Below are 18,921 nucleotides of genomic sequence, written 5' to 3'. Positions count from 1 at the left end.
AAATGCCAAAAAGTAGGACTTTACGTATGACAACAACAAATCCTGCAGACTGCAGCTTTAAGTGGTCCCCTTTTTTTCTCCTCTTTTTGGCTATATTTAAAGGTACAGGCATCAGCAAAGCCAAAGCCCACTGTGCCAGTGTTCTCATTATAGTTGGCTGCATATTCATTTATTATTATTTTTTAAATACTTGAAAGGAGAAATCAAAGAAAGCGGGAGAGTTAGAAGAGAGAGCTTGGAAAGATAGATACCAAAAGCCAAAAATCATATACCCAACTGCTGCATCTGTGGAGAGAAAAGAAAGCAAACTGCGGCCATGCACAGGATGGTAAGAAGCAAACTACCACACTACCAGCTCAAGTATACGAGGAGGAAAGTGACAGTTTTATAGTTGGTAACGCAAGACGCAACGCTAGCCCTTGTGCGGTTGCAAGCCCCCCCCTTGCGTGCTTGCGTGTGTCACCTCAATTTTCTAAATTTCACGCAAGATGCGAGCAGAGCTATAGAGTAGCCACTCTGGACGCGAGCACAAGCCACTATCTACATCACATCCGGCGGCATGTTCATCTTCCAGTTTCATCCCCTAATAAAAGACCGCTGTTTTCAAACGCCAAGGTAGAAAGCGAAGAAGAAGAAGCATGAATCCCATAGACATAATATATATAATATATTACGTCTATGATGAATCCAGTCGAAGAGAGACTTGCCGAAGAGGTCCTGGCGGTTAATTTCCTTTGTAGGCTTGTCATTGAAAAAAGCCGCTACTCCACCTACTGTCCTGGCGGTGAATCACCACGCAGCACACGCAACCGCCGACAAAGCTAAATGAAGCATAAAAGTCTCGAGCCATTAACACAAGCGCAAGACGCAAGCGCAAGGGCAGTTAAAAGAAGTATAACTCAGCCTTTAGTCCCCACCCGGGACGGGGCGGCCCCATCCAAATCTAAAATGCTGAGCATGTTTCATGCACCTGCATGTTGACCTCACTGCTTTACAGGTGGACGTCATGAGTTTGTGCGGATCCAACTGGACCCGGTAGCTCATCTCTGATCACATCAATAACATCACAGCTGAAATAGTGTCAGATGGGGGGGGGGCATCAGTTTGATACAAAAATCCCTAGTGTCTTAGGTGGCAACCTCATTCTGTTAAAAGTCAAACTTATTAAGTCATCAACACTTTTTACAGAGCGCCTGTTGAGTCGGCGGCCCCTCCATGTTCACTAGCATTAATTGTGAATGTGAAATCATTGTTGGAATTATTTTACTTGAAGTATTACAAAATATAAAGAGTCAGACCAGCAAACCCATGAATATTTCATTGTTTACTTTCAACTTCATGTTCAAAAAGTTACGTAGTATCTTAACAGTTAAAATGTGCTAAAGAACAGCGTTCTAAATCTCTAAAAGCTGCTTCAGACAAATACAGAACATTTCAATGAACATAAAAAAAAAACTATGTATAATAATAAAAAGTGTAAAATACCTACACGTTAAAAATCATTGAACACCACCATTAATGAAAAAGAATCAAAAATGAAACAGAAAATGTACAAAAGTCTGTAGGAACACAGGAGGAGGAAACTTCCGTCCAATCAGAGCGGATCTGAATGTGACTGAAGGCTGCTTTAATCAAACATGTCGTCGTCGTCGTCGTTATCGTCTTCCTCGTTGTCCGACTCGTGGAAGTACTTCACCTCCTTCCTGGCGCGGCCCGGCCTGTCACGGGACAGAGCTTTCATGGTGCTCAGGCTGATGCTGTCGTCGTCCTCATCGTCAGATGGAGGTTTCTGAGGCTTCTGAGGCTTCTGAGGCTTCTGTGCAGAAAAAGAAAAACGGTTATGGTTATTTTTGTCCACTTGGGGTGTACTTTCTCCTCTATTTTCACACTGGAAATAGTGATACTCATCATATTTGGTTCAGTTGTGCAAATTTTTTCGAATTTCAAACACACATTATATACAAATCAATTTTTCATTGTGTAGAAAAAAAACTCCTTAATTTCTGAAAAGGGACATTTTTGTCCCCTTTTAAAACGACCTAAAAACATATATTAATATTTTTTCCACTTTTTTTTCATAAATCTTTTATTCCACTTCAGTTCTGATCATAACCACCAAGTTTTCAATTATTTTCAAAAAATTAACCCTTTAGATGCCAATTTGAACTTTTTAGCCCAAATTTTAAGCCTTTGGGTGCCAGTATTTTCAAAATATGGAATGCAAAGTGGAATTATTGAGTAGGGATAATTATGGTCTAGGATATGTCAATGATTAGCAACAACTTTGATTTTTAGGGATTTTTTATTTTTTTGTTATGCCTGATTTAAAAAAAAAAAAAAAAAAAAAAAAAAAAAAAAAAAAACTCCTTAATTTCTAAAAAGGGACATTTTTGTCCCCTTCTAAAATGATCCCCAAAATACCATATGTTAATATTTTTTTACAATTTTTTTTCCATAAATCTTTTATTCCACTTCAGTTCTGACCATAACTAGCAAGTTTTCAATTATTTTCAAAAATGTAACCCTTTAAATACTGGTTTATATGATGTTAACGCCAATTTCTGTAAAAAAAAAAAACAACACAAAAATTGCTATAGAATACGTTTTCAGAAATTAAGTTGTGTTTTAAATCAGGTGTGAGGGTTAAACTATTACTGCACTACGTGGACAGTGTGCGGGAATGACATGACGCAAAGGACAACGGGCCGGGATTCAAACCTACGACTGTGTTGAGGACCTTCGGCCTCGCAGAAGAAGAAGAATGACTTCACCGGAGTTTTCCAAACGGTTAAAAGTAGGTTTAAGTGTTGTCCCTCAGCTACTGTGAGGTCACCAACTCAAACTATTTTTACTACTCATCTGGACACCTTAAGTTCAATTGTTTCTGTGCAACTAGTCAGCAGATCACACCGATTCCATCGACTTATTTTAGTGCTTTTATTAACAGAAAATACATTTGACTAAAAGTTTTTTGTTAAATAACAACCACTGGCAGTAATATGCTGGGCTTGACATGAATTGTGGCCCACATGGTAAGTAAAACTAATCTCTGGGTAAATGAAAAGTTGTGTGATCAGGCAAGTGAAAACTAACCTAATGCCTTTATTTGTTTTTTTTTTTCATTGAAAACATTATTTTTGCTGTTAATCCTTCACTAGCTGTCCATATTGCTTTTTGACAAGACCGTCTCCCAATACAGCCTTCATTCTCGACTTGGGGATCAATCAGATCCTGTTGTTCTTTGGCCGTGGCATTTACAGTCTCAAAGAGGACAATAGAATAAGAGGTGACTGGCTAGATTTTGTTCCACATTGTTGGTCCAGTCCCCTAAGCTTGGCAGTTCTTGGAACAAAAGAAGCCAACAAATCAAAATGCAAACAAACGGAAATGAGAAACCAAAAAAAGATGGTTGATTGGAAAAGTTTTCCTGGGTATACTATGATCTAGGAAACAACACAATGTTTACTATCAGCTATTTATCAAAGGTTACCTGAAAAAAGAACATGTGGTTACTCACTTTTTTAGGACTAATCAGTTGGATGATGGCCTGATTTAAACTTGGTTTGCTAACCCTATCACGGAAATAACCTAAACTTTTATTGCACAGTCTGTTCTCTCTTCTTGCAATGCTTTATCAAAGTTGTCGTAAAAAGTGTAAAAGAGGGTTTACTCTTTCAGTCATTGTGTTGGGAGTCTTGGGCCAACACCCGTCTGGGTTTATAGATTTTCAGAAAATTCTCACCATTTAGCTGGCATCTGTAACAATCTTGGTGTTTTTCTCGTGTTTTTTATTTAAGAAAATTTTGGGGGAAAAAAACAGACATAAAACATGTCTTGTTCAAATAAATATTTCTTGACAAAAGGGATAAAACCGTGTAATTCTAGTTAGTCCACACTTACTGCCCTGCATTTGCACAAAATGGTAATTTTTTTCTGTTATGTTCCTTCTGGATAGATGCTGAGATTGTAATTATTCAAACGTCAGAGGTAATGATGTTATTTAGCATGCCAAAATTTGGCTACCGAGCAAATAAAACATATCAAATACTTGCATAAAGGACAAGGGGCTGAAAAAGTATGATGTCAAGGCTTGACCATGTATACAAATGAATTCAGTTCCATTAATACTGAATTTTTTGGAGACATTTGAGGCTGTGATGGATAATGTAATCTGTAATGTAATTACAGATAACTGGAATCCACATAGATAATCCTGACCACCCCCTCCAGCATCTACTGGACAGACAGCTGAGTCGCCATATTTAAGCGCAGGAAAATGCTCACTTTGCCAACAGGAGTTGCTGCTTTCTTCATTGGACTGTAGTCTTCCTCAGATCCAGAACCCTTCCTCTTCCTCCCCCGGCCTTTACCTGCAACAACAACAAAAAGGGACAATAAATTACCACCAACAATGCAATTGCCATTTATCACATTTAAGAATAAAAACGTGCTGTACCTTTGAGAGTTGGCGCTGGCTTCTTTGACTCGGTGTCAGAGTCGGAGTCCCAGATGGATTTGTCTGGTTTCTTTGCTTTTGGTGCTGGTGGTTTCTTAGGTTTGGGAGCTGCATCAGAGGGCTTTTTAGCTGCTACACATTACAAATAAAAACCTGCTTATTCAATACAGGAACCTTTGAGAGACAGTAAATTAACAAACATATATCGTGCAGGCAGCTCCATTTTGTGAAATGCAGAAATATATTTAGCATCCCTGATATTGTGATTCATGTTAAACTGTAGCAGACTGTGGGGCAGCTGTTATGCTGCGTTGGAGCGCCCTCCGCTGGACATCCTGGGACAATACCTTTCTTTGCTGGCGATGGTTTGTCAAATGCCGAGCTGCTGGAGTAGGTGGAGAACACTGGGGTGTTGTCATCGTCGCTGTCGGACTTGGACCCGTCTACAAGACAAACAAAGCAGCATTCAACTGCCGCCCTTTCTGAACATGTAACAGCTGCGTCAGGACATTTAGAAAGAAGTGAGAAACAAACCGTCTGAATCTGCATCTTATCCATGATGCTCTACAGACAGGACGCAATGGAGATACTTTTTTGTTGTGCGATTTAGCTGCAGTTTTACATACATTTTTCCACTGTGTCGATTGCTGTATTCAGTTAAGTGCTTCCATGTTTTTTTGTCTGCTTTTTGTTCAGGGTGGCGGTGGTGTTTCTGACACATTTCTGTCTTTTATAGACAGGCCTTAAACCAGGAGGTCCTGCCAGATAAGCGTCAGTCATGTTCCAATAATAATGTCATGTATAGCAGAAATCTATTCTTGGTTAATCATTTCTGAATTTTTTTCAACCATTCGATTTCTATTTTTTTTATAGTTTTGAACTAGTTTTCAATATTCAGTTTATCAGTTTTTAGCTCCATTAGTTTTAGCTAAATGTTAAATCAGTTAGCCTAGCCATTTGCAACTTTTATCCTTTCACCACTGCTGTAAAGACTAACTGTTAAGACTTTGGTGCTTTCTGGATACCTAGTTAACATTACAGTTTACATAGTTTGCCCTTGACTTTTTCTAATTCTATGATTTGCTGCAGTTGAACAATCTTATGTGGACTTTCATTCTATTTTTTCTTTTAATAAAAATTTTCTGTTTTAGTACCAACTCAAAGGTTTGAAAACTGAGTTGGGTTTTTATGGAATTATGAGAGAAAATTATTCTTAATGCATCAACCAAAGCCATTGGTCTGAACTGATTAGAAATAAACAGTTAAAGGCTGAAAGATTGTGGCACTGAAGATTCCAGTGGATGAATATGAGTGACTCACCACTTTCATTACTCTTTTCAGAGAGGGCTGACTTCGATGAGAAGATGCTGGTTGCGTCTTCCTTTTTCCCTACAGCAGACCTTCAGGGAAACAGAAGCAAAGCATTCAACATTCATGTCAACATATAAGACTGCAATCGAGCAAAAAGAACTGCAACAAAGTCATGAACATGTCGCACGACTTCTAAACCTTACGTGGTCTTTTGTTTGGGTGGGGGGTAGATGTCTTCGTTGTCATCATCATCTTCATCAATATGGTCATTGTATTGGTCCTTGGTGTCAGAGAAACCAAAGTCATCTTTGAACGACCTCACGGGAGAGGAGGCGACATCATCATCTCCATTTTCCTCTTCATCTGCCTCTTCCTCAGAGAAGTCAAATGTGTATTTTGGCTTGGAAGCTGAAAAATGAGAGCAGAGTCTGTGTCAAATCCCAGTTTTCTTCCCAGGACTTCTGGTGCCTGTGCTCGGATCATTTCTATTTCACTCGGGTTGCATCAGACTGCACTGGCAGATGCTTGAAGCCGACAGAAACTCAGCAGTTATTTTTGGCTTTGGGCAGTTTGAATACAAAGAGCTCACTGTGAAATTAACTGCTACAAGTCACACTAACCAGTTACCCGATGCTGACCGCAGGCGATACAAAAGGATTCTGATCCATTAAAAACAGAAAAACAAAAAACACAAAATAGATGCTGTGGTGAACAGAGGGCTTCTCAAAAAATGTATAAGTTTTTACTTGAATGTAGTTAGATAATTTTTTTAAGACAGTAATTAGAAAACACACAACTCAGAAGTAAAAAGTTTTGCTCTTATTTTTTGCTTTGATATTATCATCTGAGGAAAGAATAGAGCCAATAATACTACCAGTACTTGTGTAATATTCTACCAGTGTTCTATATCCAAACAAGTACATCTGAATTCACCGTCTTTAATTTTAATTTTTTTTTTACCAAATTTCGATTTTACAGGAACAGATACAGGAAACTGATGAAATATGTCCCATATGAGCAAAACATTCTGAATGTTAGCTGACTAAAACTTAAACAACAACAAAACAGAGAAGAATGGAAGAGCGGAAAGTCCAGAGTTTATGGTGTCTATATATGATGTATTTTTAAATAAATATATAAAAATAATAATATATAAAATATATAAAAAATATAAAAATAAAATATATAATATATAAATATATATATATATAAATATATAAATATATAAAATATATAAAATTAAAAATATAAAAAATTAGTTTTCAGTGTTGTTGACTAGCCAGCAGCTGTTTTCTTCTATGGTGTGTGTTTCAACAACTTGGACCAGTTCAAAACACGACTCACTGCAAGATTGTGCCTGATAGAGGGATACGTAACAAAAACGTTTGTGCACTGGCTTGAGGGGGTTTCTGCCCGTTTCATAGATTTGATGTGCTTTAGGATATGGAAACAACTTCATTGTTGTGTCTGAGTGGGCAAAAGTGCAGTTTCTGGTCTGAAAAACATGAAACTTTTAGGACTGACTGGCCTCGTCACAGATGTAATTTCCCTGATATTCCAAGAGCTCAAAGTAATTCCTAAAGAAGGGCTCCATCTATTTAATCATTCTTGGTCCACACTGTGCTTTTTGTTGTTTTTTGTTTGACTGCAAGTTTATTTCCTGTTAAGATTACTATTTCTTCTACTGGCAGTTGAAGTAGGTAACCTGTTCAATCACCCTCTGACTATGCAATCTAGTTTATGGAGATCTAGCTCTTGTTATGCTTGTAAAAGTGCGTGGACAATGTAGAATAGTAGCAGGTGAAGGAGGATGTGATATAGCACAGCCATTATCTGTAAAAGGCTATTGTGTCCCGTGTCTTATTTGAAAATGTATCCATATAAATTTAAAAAGTCTACATCTCCAGGTCTATAGTCAAAACAGGCAAGCAGAGCTGGTGATGGTCTCTAAGGAAACAGAAATGGTTAAAAACGTTTGCTAAATGAGGATTTTAACTCCATTTAAGAAGAAAACAAGAACTATGCTGACTGTAGAAATACTGAACACATGAACAGAAAATATTTGTACAAAACAGTATTGTACCTGATGCCCTCTGAGACTTTGTCTCTCTCGGAATGACGAGCTCACTGTTCTCCAGGTCGCTGTCTGACTTGGACTCGTTATCAGACCAGGGGTTCCTCTTCTTCACCTTCTTAACAGAAGCAGATTTGGGAGCAGGAGGTTTTCTCACTCTGGGCACTCCTGTAACACAAGATTAACAGACTGTTTGCTGAAGGGCGGCGTTTTAACTTTGGATGAAGGAGCAACCTGCTTCTCCTAAACCAGGGATGTCCTGAGTCGGTCCTCGAGGGGCGCTGTCCTGCAGGTTTTAGAGGTTTCCCTGATTCAGATCAATGCATCATTAGGAGGCTGCTGCAGAACTTAACAATCTTCTGAAGAGATCCATTTCATCTGAATCAGGTGTGTTGAAGCAGGGAAACATCTAAAACCTGCAGGACAGTGGCCCTCCAGGACCGACTTTGGACATTCCTGTCCTGAACCTTTCCCCCTAGTTACTAACAGTAACACAGGTTTTTGAAAATGCATTTTTTTAATCGTGTGAAAGTACATTAATCAATGGCTACAAGTTAAATGAGCAGAACTGACCAGGCTCTTTCTTTTCCTTCTTGACTCGTGGAGCTTTTGGTTTTGTCACAGAATTTTCTCCGGTTCCTCCTTCGCCACCCAAACCATCATCATCAAACTCCAACTTAACTGCTGTGTCCGAGTCACCCTAAAAACAAAACGCAGCCATTAATAATGAACTTTTTTCCTTTCATTTTCTTATTACATCATTTCAGTCAAATTGTTTCCTCATTGGGAAAGCTTTGTTTCTTTTAAACCAAAAATAGAAAACTGAGGCAAGATTTTAACCCTTTAGGCGCCAAGATTGTTTTTTGAAATTACTGGATTTTGACATTAATATTTCAAAAGCTGGTGGCTGAAAGGGGGTTAAAGATAGATGCCTACTGTACATTAGAAAAATGTTGCCCATGATCCATAGTTTATGTGGGGTATGAAATTATTGATCTAATTTGCATATTATGGCGTCATCAGGTGGCAGCCAATTTGAATCTCATTGTGTTCAGGAAATATTGGAATTGAGTGATTATGAACTTGTTTTTTTAAAACTTTTTTTTTTCTTTTTGTCTATTTATCATCATCTATAATGATCAGGGAACAGGAAAGCAACAATAAAACAGAATAATGTAGTAAAATATTACTATATCATCATTACCATATAGTAGGAAAACACATGTGAAAAGTTGCCTATATTTTTTCAGGAAATGGTGGATATTGACTTGATGTTTGAACTTATTTTCATTTTTCTGTCTTTTACCTTCATTCATAAGGAGGAAACCAACAATAAAACAGGAGAAAGTGGTAAAATACTGTCATCATTAGGCTACCATAGGGTAGGAAAACACATGCAAGAAGTGGAAGACATTGAATTGATTTTTTTTTTTTTAACCTGTTCAACCTTATTCATAATGATCAGGAATGAGGAATACAATAATAAAACAAGTGGCAAAATGTCAGGATCATTGCGCTGGCGGATAGGCGCGCCGCGGCACCGGGGGCTGGATGGAGAGAGCGCATGCTAAAGATACCAGACCCACTTCTCCCACCCCTGATTCCTCGACCAACACCTCTACGGACACTGCGACCGCGTTCCCCACTACCACCCACTCCATTGAGGTTGGATAACGGCAGCGAATGAGTTGGAGTGTGTGTGTGTGTGCTTGGAGAACAGCCTCGTTTCGCATGCCGGCACCATTGCCTTCGGAAGTTTCACGGTGGGAAGCATGAGTGCTCGTCCGATCCTCCTCCTCACGAGGTAAAAACTCTCCTTCGGAGTCGGAATCGGCAAATAGCATGCTCAATACTTCCGCACGGTTCAACTTCTTACAAGCCATGGTGTTAAAAATTCACTAATAGTTCGCTGACAATAAAAATTCGACTCGCACGTCTCTACAGAAAAGCTCTGAATAACTGCTTCCGTGTCTGAGCTCGGGTGGCTTTTTGCACTGCCTTATAAAGACACTGTGAACTACAAAATGACGTGAGCTTGGTCTTGTTTGAAAGGGTAACATGTTTGCCAACTAGTGGTAGGAGGACTGAACACCTTAAAGCCCGTTTAGTTTATCTACAGACTGTTTTGTTTATGCTGACGTCATGTCGCAATTCTGCGACTTTGGCGGTTAGAGGGTTAAAGAGAATTTCACATTACGCATACATGCATACATTTCTATGCACACTTGCATAGGAAGTCATTGTTACAGTTTTTATAGTACTTTACAGATAAATGAATTTGACCCACCAAAACTCAATCAATGTTGTTAAAGAAAAATATAACAGTTACCTTCTTCTTTTTGGTAAGTTTCTTAGCTGCATCCGATTTTATTGGCTGAGTTGGAGGGTCCACCCGACGGCCAAATGGTGAAGGCAAGGTCTCCTCCAGATTCATCTTCTTCACTTTAGGTTTGCCCACTTTACCCTTCACCAGTTTGATGGCCTTTCCTAAACTCTGGTCCTCTCTCTCCTGAGCCTCTACTTTCTGACAAACAAAACAGATATGTCCAAATATAAAACATCGGTAAATGAACAGTGGTATTAAAGCAACCTTTCAAACCTGGCCAGCAAAACCAAAAACAGTTTCTATGAAGGCATCAACTCTGTCAGTGAGATCATACTGTAAGCATAGTTCTGGTTTTCTTCTTAAACAGACTAACAGTCCTCATTTTAAGCAAACAATTTGAACTATTTCTGTTTTTTTATAGACTGAGGCAGCAGGCTGCAACCATGCCACCAGCTCTGCTTGCCTCTATGATTAAGGACCTGGAAATGTAGACTTTTTAAAATGTAAATGGATACATTTTCAAGTAAGACTGACTTCCCCTTAGGGCTCTTAAACACAAAATGTATGCCAAGAACAAGCTGTGACGACAGACTCCCCACTGTGCTTATCACTATCCTAAATATTAGTAGATAACACTGAGACTAACATTGTGTATGACCTGTCAGCCAAAGAATACAGATATTTGACTTTTCCTCAGCCGGAAAAGGGTGGAATGCCCTCTCCGGGTCGGGAATGAGATCCTTCCCCAAGTGAAGGAGTTCAAGTATCTCGGGGTCTTGTTCACGAGTGAGGGACGAATGGAGCAGGAGATTGACAGACGGATCGGTGCGGCGTCTGCAGTGATGCGGGCTCTGCACCGGCCCGTCGTGGTGAAGAAGGAGCTGAGCCAGAAGGCCAAGCTCTCGATTTACCGGTCAGTCTACGTTCCTACCCTCACCTATGGTCACGAGCTGTGGGTAGTGACCGAAAGAACGAGATCGCGAATACAAGCGGCCGAAATGAGTTTCCTCCGCAGGGTGTCCGGGCTCTCCCTTAGAGATAGGGTGAGAAGCTCGGTCATCCGGGAGGGGCTCGGAGTAGAACCGCGGCTCCTCCGCATCGAGAGGAGTCAGATGAGGTGGCTCGGGCATCTGGTTAGGATGCCTCCTGGACGCCTCCCTGGTGAGGTGTTCCGGGCCCGTCCCACTGGGAGGAGGCCCCGGGGAAGACCCAGGACACGTTGGAGAGACTATGTCTCTCGGCTGGCCTGGGAACGCCTCGGGGTCCCCCCAGAAGAGCTGGAGGAAGTGGCCGGGGACAGGGACGTCTGGGTCTCTCTGCTCAAGCTGCTGCCCCCGCGACCCGATCCCTGGAGCAGCGGAAGAAAAGTCCATCCATTGATGGATGGATGGACTTTTGTTCATACATCTTCCCTTCCTCCAATCCTGAGGTTGAGGTTAGGGATGTCCCGATCCGATCCGTGATCGGAAATTGGGGTCGATCACGTGGTTTCAGACTCGATCGGAATCGGACGTTACATCCCGATCAGGGATCGGATTTATAGCCCATCTATATATGTATATTTATTCTCATTACTTTTTTTAAATTTTTTTATCAGAACTATAATATTTTTTTAAAAAAGGGAAAAAAATATCAGCTTAGTATTTACTGTTATGTGGTGGTCCAGAGTCAGACCGTCTCAACTCCACACAGAATCAACACATGCGGCATGACGTCACTTTGCTGCCGTAAAGCGAAGCAGAACACGGCCGCAGCTTGATGCTGGGGGCCGAATGTCTGCGGTGTGGAGGTATTTAAAAATAAATAAATAAATCAGGGACATCCTGGATCTGTTTCTTCGCTGTTCTTCATTTTTTTAATGTACTGTAGAAGTATCGGATCGGGACTCGGTATCGGCAGATACTCAAAATCAAATGACTCTGAGGCAAAAAAAAAAAAACCTGATCCCTAGTTGAGGTTGAAACTGACAAAAAACAAATCTTTTTTAGTTTATATCCTTTTAAATTGTGTTAACTCATTGCACACCTCTCCTCTGTTGTGAACATGCCATATCTGCCATGTGCAAGCTTTTAGGAAGCTTAATCGAGATCTAAAAACTCATCTTTTTAAGAAAGCTTATTGCTAAAATATCTTTTATAGGATCTCCTTTTGAATATATATTGAAAATGTATTGTTTTATTTTTTTAGGCTCTCCTTTTAAACATATATCAAAAATTTTCTTGTCTTAATTTTCTGCTCTACAGCACTTTGAGATGTTAAAATATAAAGTGCCATACAAATAAAATGGATTATTTTTATTAAAAGGCCAACAGAAATGCATATATAGACCATTTATCTTTATGTTCCTGTATCTATTTTCAGTGAATTCTATATATTGGCTATTTTATATAAAGGTAATGTCAAATTTTAAAATAACTAAAAGGGATTACAGTATATCGATTTAAATGAAGTTTCTTAGTATATAGTGGTCCAAATATTAACAGAGGCAATTAAATCATTAATAACAATTATATTTATGAAAAATAATAATTAACTAAAGTTACAATCTGTAACAAAGTGCTCCCATACAGCCAGATCGAAGAACATACACGTATATTTATGGATGAATGACCATCTGACCTCAACACAGTATATAATGCTGCTTAGTGTTTATCTTGTCATTTTATTCTTCCTACTTGAAAATTCTGCAACAGAGAGAGTCTGATATATGTTCAGGAAATACCATCATATGCTGAATATGATGGTATTTGCTGAATATGCTGGTTATCATGTAAGAAAGAATCCTAAATTGATCTTTAGTGTTGCGTTTACATTCAGTCACACAACAGCTTTTAGTCAGTGGCAAAAAACAGCACTTATTGGACTGAATCTGTGTTAATATTTCATATACAAAATTGAATGGGGCCCAATTTTCAAAATGCTATAATTTACCTTCAAGTGCACTGCAAAGAATTAGTTTTTTGAATGACACCTGAAAAGACATTAAGTCAGCTGTGACACTGAGCAGTGTTGGGTGCTGAGACCACAAAAAATGGCTACAAACACAGAACTTACATCGAGCTCATCAATGAAGACTGCCAAGTCCTCCTTCCATAGATCGTCAGAGGATTTCTTCTGCACATCATTTAGCTCACTTCTCTGGACAAACACACATTCACTTCATCAGCTTAAACACATCTACCAAACATTAACAAGCACAACATGCCTACCTGGATCATTAGGCGCATTCCCACTGTAGGAACCTTTGGCAGTTCCTGTAACCTTTTCAGGAACGGGGCCGTTTTTTCCCCACATTCACTCGGGACCACGGCCCTCAGTTCCTATAACCATTTTAGCTCCTTCTCTGAGGCTAGGTCTTTTCTGGGTTCTTCATTATTTAAAGCCGACAAATATTTATCGCGCATTAACGCATGTTTTATTATTTATTTTATTATTGTAAAAGTCTGTTGCTCACAGGCTTTTATTTTGTAGAAGTCTGCTGCTGTCTCCTGCGGAACCGGAAAAGAAAGTAATTGGCGGATCCACCAAACATGGAGAAGGGTACGGAACTTTTACTCGGCCATTTTCATTTTAAAGTTCTTCCAGACGGCGGAGTCGACAGAACCAAAGTCATCTGTAAACACTGCCAAGTTGAACTGTCTTCTCAGCGTAGTAGTTCCAGTCTAAAATATCACTTAAAGGCAAAACACACAACTGATAGCAGCAAGTCATTCAAGGAAACAGACAGTGGAGCGAGGCTTCTACATAAAAACTACAGAAAGATGCTGATGTTAAAAGTGTGTTTGCACAACAAATGTTATGGCACTTTCATTCAAATGGCAGCACATTTAAAATAAAACTAAATGCTAAAAGCTATACACTTTTATATAGTTTTGAATTCATTTTTGGATTTTGCGTACAAACGTGATTAATCATGGAAATCACGTGATTAATTAGATTAAAAATTTTAATCGTTGCCCAGCCCTTATAGGAACACATCTGACGGAGGTGTTTGGTGGTCGGTAGCTCCGCCCCTTGTCATGTTGTCACGGCTGAAATGTTTCTTCATACGACACGGACACAACCTTGGCGTGTTTAATAAGTTAAACTCGCACGTGGTCTCCTTTGTCTGCGGCGCTCTGCTCTCCTTCCTTCATGAAACCAAGAAGTACAGCCTGCGCTCCATCCTTCGTCTCCTGACTCTCTCTGTGAGCTCTTCCAGCCTCCATGTTAGACGCCCAATGTGATCGTCCATGATTAATATCACCATCATGCAGACCATGAACACGGTGGCCTCCCCGCTCTCCATATTAGCTTCTTATGGCACTTTTCCACTAGCTCGCCACGGCTCGGTTTAGTTGTGTTTCCATTATAAACGAGTATACTTCGTGCCTCCTGGACGTGGGCGGGGTCGTCGTAACACGGCTGCGCGTGTTGCTGCTCACCCTGTGGCTTTTTGTTGCACAGAAGACAAGAGAAGAGAGCCAGAGAAGAGTCCTGGCCGCCAGACAAAACAGTATTGAAAAGTACCGGAGAGTTTTGTTACGAGCTTCAAAAAGACGACGTTTGGAGGTAAGCTAACGGTTGCTAACGCTAGCTTTTATTATCCGCGTTAGGACGCTTCCAGTGACGACACTCATCGCCCAATCACTGGAAGGCAGTCGGCTGACGTCACGTTTTAGTAACGCTTCGGCCTGCTTGGAACCAGGGCTGAGGTGATACGGAAAATCGTCCCGGTTGCAGGTACGGCGTGCTAGTGGAAACACGCAGTAGCGCGCCGAGCCTAGCCGAAGCGAGCTACTGGAAAAGCGCCATTAGTGGTGTTTTTTTCTTCTCTCCTTATTTTTCGCAGGTTTTGTTTTGTTGTTGATTGTGGCGCTAAAGTAACACTTCGCTGTCGTTGACGGTTGCGTTGCATCAGTCTCTAACAGGTCCCGACTCATGTGCGAATGCAAACTGAAACAGTTCTGCTGGGGAAGGACAGTTATTAGAACGAAATTCAAGGTGGACCGTTCTTAGAACTGCGTTCTTAGAACGGCTCTGTCCGAATGCGGCTGTTGTGAACAAGCCACTTAACACCATTATAGATTAGTGTCACATTACTTTTTAAGTAACCCTGATAAATAAATACAGCTATCTTAGGTGCTAAAACCCACACGTACCTGTGATATCTACTGAGGTGAGAAATGAACACATGCCAGATATCAGCTAATGAAACAAAACAACTTATATTATTCTTATTCTTAATAAAACAAGAAATACATTGATGATGAATACCTTATGATCTCTCTGTTTGAGCAGTTCCTCCACCTTTTCTTTAGTCAGGCACCACAGGGACATGTTGAGGATGTAATTGAAGTTTGGCCCTGATGAGGAACCAGAGTCGACTGAGCTGTCACTGTCATCTTTATCAGGGTAGTCTTCTTCCTGAGCCTGACAGAGAAGAACAGGATTGTACCATGCTTTAGAAAAATTACGCACGCCATATTTAATGTCGACTTAAAAACATACAGCCATGAAGCTTGAGGTGTGGGAGGACTTTTTGGTAGTGACAAGAACTAATCACACTATTCATAACATTATTTTTCATTATTTAGTTGGTGCAGTGTGCATTAGTGTGTAGATGAGTTTGACAGCAGCTCAGTTGTACCTTTTCCTGAGCTTTGGCCCAGGCAGCAACTGGATCAGATTCATAGCCTTTCTGCAATAACATGCGGATGAGTTCACGTTTGGATTTATTCTCTGTAAAGGGAAAAAAAAAGGGGGGGAGAGAGAGAGACCATCATCATGTTATTATCAAAGGAGCTGTATATCAACCTGCTCAGACTGGCTGCAATGTGCATTTAATTGCACAAGCAATACATTCTTTTTAATACTAATGAATGTAAAGGCAAAGTAAAATGATGATGAAATGTTTCCCATTTAAATTTTAAATGTTAAATAAACATTCTAGTGGCAGTGACAAGGTTTGTTTTAAAAGACTGTTTCAAGCAATGCTCTGGTTTCAGAATGATTTTTTTAAAATGTGCTACGGTCTGGATGCTTAAAAGTTTTTGTTACAGTGTTTTCCAAATTCTTACCAATTGAAATTTTTCCTTCGATTTTCTCCAGTACAAAGCGAGCCTGGTTGGATAGTTTGGCTGCCTCCGCTCCCAGGCTACCTATTAACCAGTCTTTCCTCAGTCTGTAATAGTGTAGACGGAGCTCAAAGAACTCCTTGAGGATGTCTTGGACTGAATCATACCTCTTCAAACAACCCATGTGGTCAAACAGCACCTAAGAATTACACAGAAAAAACTCCTCAACAAACACCATCCATATTTAAGAAAAGAGCAAAAACAACAACAACAAAAAAAGCAAATTCCAACTACATGAACTGATGTTATCTTTTACCATGGAGTTGCATGTGAGGCTGGATTGCAGTTTGAAGACTTTGTGGAGGCCGACAGCCTCGGCTTGAGCCAGCTTCTCCTCAGACATGCGAACCACAAATTTCACTGTGGTATCTGTGTGGTATTCCTTATAATCATTTATGAGAGCTGGTGTCTTGTCACTGCCCTGCAGCATGGGCTCCAGCACAGACTCCTTGTAAGCCTGCATATAGAAAATTGATCTCAATAACACATCTGACATCCATGCATCTGTTTAATCCCGTTCAGGGCAGCATGAGCAACACCAAACACAGGTTACCCATTCACCAAAGGGTAAACACAAAACAATAGCACCTGGAGAAACCCCTTCAGGCATGGTGGAGAACATGCCAGATATTGTGATGACAATTTACACCCAAGACTCTCTTGAGAAAAGAAGCTGAAACGTACCTGTGTCCATGTCCGGATAGGAAGCTCGGTGATCTCAATGGTGTTTTTGTCTATGACCAACACTTCTCCACTGACCAGGTACTGGTTCTGACCAAGTTCATGAATCACTCCTTTGAAGTTTTTGTAACTGGGAAGCTGCACGCACGCACACAGAAGGAATAAAAAGCATTACACTAAGAGAAAAGTTTTCATCTCTGAAATTTTAGAGAAAAATAAAACATCAGTTACTAAAACATACCAGCCATATGATTTATGAGGGAAGCACAGCTGATATGTTGAATTGCTAAAACAAGGAACCTTTTCATTTATCTCATAACAATTTGCCACACCTCACATAGGAAGTGTGCAGATCATAGAACTGCTTATGTTGGGTCTCTGTTTAGCTATTAGTTATGGACCTTTTCTAGCTTAACAGAAACCTATAAAATACCTCCATACACAAATATATTAGTGGAGCGGCTAAGAGCAGATTTTAGGCTAAATCGTGCATTTGGTGATACAAGCATGAAAATTGGCATGAGCAGTCTCCAGGGGTCACCTGACAAGAAAATCCTCCCAGCCACTTGAAATTTCAAGTTGGCGGCCATTTTTCAAGATGGCCACAAACTTGGTCGAACAATTAAGTGATGTTATTGTATGGTTGGTGACATAGGCATGAAAATTGGCATGGCCAGCCTCCATGGGTCACTTGACAAGAATAAGAGTACGAGACCTTCATACGAAAAAAGTAAGAGAAATTTAGAATAAGAATACGAAAATGTTCTTGCATGAGGCCCAATCAGTGTAACACTTGGAAGGATACACTGTACACTACAAGCATCCTGTTAATGCTAATGACTAAACTACAACAGATTTAAGATATCATTGTAAATCATGGCCAAATAAGACATCAGGGACCTAGCAGACAAACAAAAGGCATTCTATACTTCAGTTCAACTTGGCATGAATGATTTATTTTATTTTCATGCTCTAAGACTCAAGTTTTTTTGTACCATTGGAAGGGGGTCCTGGTGGTTGAGCATTCTGTTGATGTTGTTAACGATCTCTCTGGGGTCGTAGTTTGGGATCTTACACGCCCAGCCTGTTCCAATGCCCTCTGCACCATTCACCAGCACCATCGGAATGATGGGAATGTACCATTCTGGCTCCACCTTCTGGTTGTCATCGTACAGAAACTTGAGTAGGTTGGAATCCATCGCAGGAAACAACAGCTTAGCAAGAGGACTGTGGGAAATTAAACCACCATTATGACACTGGTTTCAGACGGGAAAAAAAACATAAAATAATTTTGTAAAAATACTTATTTCAAAATCTTTCTCTGGATATTGAACCCCCTAGAAAACACATTTAGCTTAGAATGACCTTTCTTAAATCAAATAAATATCCTGCATTCATTAAAACAGCTTGACTAACTATTTTTGTCTTAATCAGGAATTTAGAAACATCTCTAGGATGCGCTGGGATGCATCATCAGTGATGTTCCTGGGGTCATCGGGTGTTTCAGGTCTTTCAACATCAGACCCCCTCACATGCAGGTGTCCCATCCGGGGTTGATCAAGTCCCGGATTGCATCCCAGCAGCACTCATCCACACGCTTGCCCTCCTTATCCAAAGCCATCGTGTGTTTTTTTTCTGCGGCTTAAGTGATGGAATGTATGGCTCCCCTCTTGACAGCTCCAGTTACTCTAAGCCCTGCCAGAGCTTTGCAGATTGAACGACCAGCAAAGCCCCGGCAGCCCACTTCAATTGGTTCGCAGTGAAGCGGCAGTGGGGCTTCTCTCCAGCCATTAGGAAGGGGGATGGGATTCTTCTTGTGGTGGTGTCTGCTAGAGAGAACGGCTGAGGGGACTGATTCTGCAACTGCCTTAAAGGGACACTTTGTAATTTCTTCCCCCATCTAGTGGTGCAATTTTATTTTGCAAAGTCGAATTAATTTGCTCTCTAGCGCCTCGCG

The 18,921-nt window shown here is 40.3% G+C and overlaps 1 protein-coding gene across 2 annotated transcripts in view; it reads right to left on the bottom strand.

The window, feature by feature from the left end:
• Nucleotides 1–1,292: 1,292 nt before the first annotated feature.
• top2b (DNA topoisomerase II beta) overlaps nucleotides 1,293–18,921 on the bottom strand; it is a 49,258-nt gene continuing 31,629 nt past the window's right edge. Inside the window, exons 21-36 of one of the 2 annotated variants that reach the window (XM_075450190.1) lie at nucleotides 17,960–18,191; nucleotides 16,968–17,102; nucleotides 16,540–16,740; nucleotides 16,227–16,422; nucleotides 15,797–15,888; nucleotides 15,424–15,579; nucleotides 13,222–13,305; nucleotides 10,171–10,365; nucleotides 8,415–8,541; nucleotides 7,851–8,009; nucleotides 5,971–6,175; nucleotides 5,777–5,856; nucleotides 4,804–4,899; nucleotides 4,457–4,588; nucleotides 4,285–4,370; nucleotides 1,293–1,816 (exon numbers count right to left, since the gene is read on the bottom strand). In XM_075450190.1, coding sequence (XP_075306305.1) covers nucleotides 1,628–1,816; nucleotides 4,285–4,370; nucleotides 4,457–4,588; nucleotides 4,804–4,899; nucleotides 5,777–5,856; nucleotides 5,971–6,175; nucleotides 7,851–8,009; nucleotides 8,415–8,541; nucleotides 10,171–10,365; nucleotides 13,222–13,305; nucleotides 15,424–15,579; nucleotides 15,797–15,888; nucleotides 16,227–16,422; nucleotides 16,540–16,740; nucleotides 16,968–17,102; nucleotides 17,960–18,191 — 2,365 coding nt within the window. In that variant the 3' untranslated portion in view covers nucleotides 1,293–1,627. The remainder of the gene's footprint in view (nucleotides 1,817–4,284; nucleotides 4,371–4,456; nucleotides 4,589–4,803; nucleotides 4,900–5,776; nucleotides 5,857–5,970; nucleotides 6,176–7,850; nucleotides 8,010–8,414; nucleotides 8,542–10,170; nucleotides 10,366–13,221; nucleotides 13,306–15,423; nucleotides 15,580–15,796; nucleotides 15,889–16,226; nucleotides 16,423–16,539; nucleotides 16,741–16,967; nucleotides 17,103–17,959; nucleotides 18,192–18,921) is intronic. The other variant, XM_075450191.1, reaches the window with a different exon arrangement.

The sequence above is a fragment of the Odontesthes bonariensis genome, chromosome 18 (assembly GCF_027942865.1).
Source record: "Odontesthes bonariensis isolate fOdoBon6 chromosome 18, fOdoBon6.hap1, whole genome shotgun sequence".
In the NCBI taxonomy this organism is placed as follows: domain Eukaryota; kingdom Metazoa; phylum Chordata; class Actinopteri; order Atheriniformes; family Atherinopsidae; genus Odontesthes; species Odontesthes bonariensis.
This window is presented reverse-complemented; position numbering and strand designations above follow the sequence as displayed.